This window comes from Pterocles gutturalis, unplaced genomic scaffold (genome assembly GCF_000699245.1).
Source record: "Pterocles gutturalis isolate BGI_N339 unplaced genomic scaffold, ASM69924v1 scaffold47526, whole genome shotgun sequence".
In the NCBI taxonomy this organism is placed as follows: domain Eukaryota; kingdom Metazoa; phylum Chordata; class Aves; order Pterocliformes; family Pteroclidae; genus Pterocles; species Pterocles gutturalis.
Window position 1 is genome coordinate 1 of NW_010104710.1, and position 3,211 is coordinate 3,211.

A 3,211-nucleotide genomic window follows, 5' to 3' on the forward strand; every position below is an offset into this window, starting at 1 on the left:
ACCTTAATGATTCTATGATTCTATAATACAATAACAATAACAACAACAAACTTGGTTTATTTTTTCAGGAGATGATAACAACTTGTTTCAGTCTGTGGTAAAGATGGCCCGATGGCTGGGGCACCCTTTTGGGATGAGGAAGACTTAGAGTCAAATCTCTTCTCTACCTGGTTCTGAGCAAAGGTTTGACCCAAGGACCCCTACCTACTGAAAGGGTATATCCCCGGGCTAAGAAATACTCAAACATTTTGTTTCCTCAGTCTTTCCCATTAAAAACATGGGGTACCAGGATAAGAAATATTCAAACATTTTGTTTCCCCAGTCTTTCCCATTAAAAACATGGGGTACAAAATATTCAGCAGAGGCGCCGCCACAGCGCTCCCTTCCTCTGGGCACCATGGCGTGGGGACAGTGAGGGCTGGCACGCACGAAGCCATGTCCCAGTGCATGGCCAGGACACAGCAATACTGTCCTGCAAAAGCACTTCTGGGAACCCTGGCAGAGGTGGTATCCCCAGTGCTGCTGTCAGCCTGTACTTCTGAGAGGGGGAGATGGAGAGGACACCCAAGCTCCAGGCCAGGCACTGTTTCACCAGACTTTAGGGTACAGGGAGGGGATAGCACAAGGCACGCATTGTCTCCCTATTTTTTTTAAAAGCCTTCCCAAATCAAATCAATTCAGTCCAACATTTCCGATCTCTTTTATTTGGGTCAAGCTAATATTCCCAATGCTGTGTGTAGTTAAAGCTCATAGAAAAACATCCTTTTTTTTTGCTGACTGCAGGTTCTCGAAAGTTCAGACCTGGTTCTGCTCTCATGTACACCACCACAAGACAGAAGTATTTCTACCGAAGACACAAACTACCCAAAGAAAACCAGGTCCAGGGCCCAGCCTGGCCACAGAATCAGGGAGAGTTTCAATTCTTCAGTTGAGAAGGTGATTTTAGACCAATATAACTGAAGCTGCACAACCTCTAGCTCTGTTGCAATTGTATTGACACAGAAGACCATATAGAAGTACAGTTAATAGGAGCTTATACATTGCAGGAATATATTTATACTGAGTACCTATAACTGGATGGATACAGATACGGAAGCACATCAACAGGGCCTCCAAATGGTGTTAAAATCACAAGGCTCCAGACACAAGCTAAGCTACAGGTCACCGCCGTGTCACTGGCACTGGTGACTAACTTAACGGTACTGGTGTCCCCCCAGCCCAGGCTGCTGGGCAAGCACACTGTGACTTGCCGTTACTCAACTCTCTCTGTGTCCACAGCAGAGGACTTGGCACCTTGAGCTGTGGTGGGTCTAAACTGATGTACCGAAAGCAGCTGAAAGCAAGCCCAAAGCAGGTGCAAACTCTGGCATTTTGCTGCTTTTTTTGACAATGAGGTAAAGTCATCCTACGTGATTTGGATTTGTCAGCAATGATGTGGAAATGTATGCTCTGCCCTTCCCCCTGTACAGAGAACCGGGTGTCTGTCCTCAAGCAGTAGTTTTCAAACCTGCTCTTTTAAGGGTTTGGTAGCTCTTCATTTTCTATCAAATAATCCTTCTTTATATAATTAGCACCCCTCACCAACCTCCACACTCCAAGATAGGTATCCTTCAGCGAGCTCCTGTTCACTTCTTGTGAGCCACTGGCTTTTCCCTGGACCAGCGGTCCCTTAGCAGGTTTCTCAGTGCTGTCCTTCTCTTCCTCTCCACTCTGGCTGTCTCCTGGGGCCAATCCTTCCACTGCTGCTTCCTCAGCCCCTTTCTCCTGGGAAGTTGCCTCCATCGCAAACAGTGCTTGGTCCCCAGCCTGCCTTTTCCCCTCCTCTTCTCTAGCTTCTTTCTCCAGGTCCTCGTAATTGCTCTGCCGTCTGGTCTCAATGTACTTGGCCACGCAGTAAATGACAGACCCCAAGGTGTTGACCACAACACCGGCTATAAATAACTTAGTGGGCTCCACGTCATTGAATGCCACCATGCCCACCGTGATGGTTGCTATGCTCTTCACCACCCCTACAAAGCTGGTGGTCACAGCTGAGTTAATGTAAGTGCAGTGAAGGGTGGTAAAGTTCATGGCACAGCTAATCAGGACGCAAGCAATAAAGATGCATACCATGGCAGGGTCCTTCCACCCTGGAAAGGACCAGACGTTGATGGAATCCATGCTGGCAAAGGAGCAGATGATGAGAAAAGGGGTGGCCGAAACAGCAATGGCATACTGAGCTGTCAGGGGTCCGTATTCACTATCTACACTGGTCTTCTGAATGAGCACCAGGTAGGCAGCGTGTATCAGCACGGCCAGCACGCCTGTCACATAGCCCATGGCATCTCCGGTCAGGTCACCAGCTCCTGGCAGGAGAGTTACAGAAAAAAACAAGAGTGGGTTTTGCATGTGAGACAGAAAGAGAGCATCATTTAGGGCTGAGGGGATATTTAGGAAACAGCCACTAGCTCCCTTTCCATAACTTCTAAGATCTGTCATGCTTTTTCCGAGGCTGGACACACCCACCTCACAGAAGAGGTATCTTGTGTGTGTGTGTGTGTGCACATGCTGCAAACCTACTGAATGTCACCCACCCTCTCCCTAAATTCCACAGCCAAAATCCAATTGTGTTGTCCCTTTTGTGAAGACACTACAGGAGAATTGCAGCTGAAATTGCACATACACACAGCAACACCTGGCATCCTCTTGCCACTGTGGGACCCTCACAGCAAGAGCCTCCCTGCTGAGCCTCCCATCAAGCTTCTTTACAGCCGTGTGTGCGTGTGTGTGTGTGTGTGTGTGTGGAAATCAAAAGGGGTAGGGCCCCTGGCCCCGTAGGGTTGCACCTACCCTTGTAAGATTGCACTTACCCCAGTAGGGCTGTAGGTGCCCCCATGGGATTGCAGTAGATGACACCTACTACCCCTGCAAGGTTGCACCCACCCTCCGTAAGACCGCATCTCCCTCTATAGGGTTGCACCCTCCCTATTAGAGTTGCACCTACTCCCACAAGGTTGTGCCCACTTCCATAGGTTTTCACCGACCCCTATAAGGCTCCACCGACCCCCAGAAGGAAGCACCCACCTCCGCAAGGCTGCACCGAGCCCTGTAAGGTTGTACCTGTCACAGCGGGGCCACAACCTCCGGCGCAACGGCGCACCTGCTCCCGAAAGGTTGCACCTGTCCCAGCGGGGTGGCAGCTGACCCCCCTGGAGGGTTGCACGCCCCCCGT

The 3,211-nt window shown here is 49.9% G+C and overlaps 1 protein-coding gene across 1 annotated transcript; it reads right to left on the reverse strand.

Annotated features, from left to right (window-relative positions):
• Positions 1-1,515: 1,515 nt before the first annotated feature.
• Positions 1,516-2,345, reverse strand: SLC35D3 (solute carrier family 35, member D3; the record flags this gene model as incomplete). The annotated part of the gene is made up of 1 exon (XM_010087134.1): positions 1,516-2,345. A coding segment is annotated over one exon (830 nt), but the record flags the coding sequence as incomplete, so codon positions are not given.
• Between the last annotated feature and the right edge of the window lie 866 nt (positions 2,346-3,211).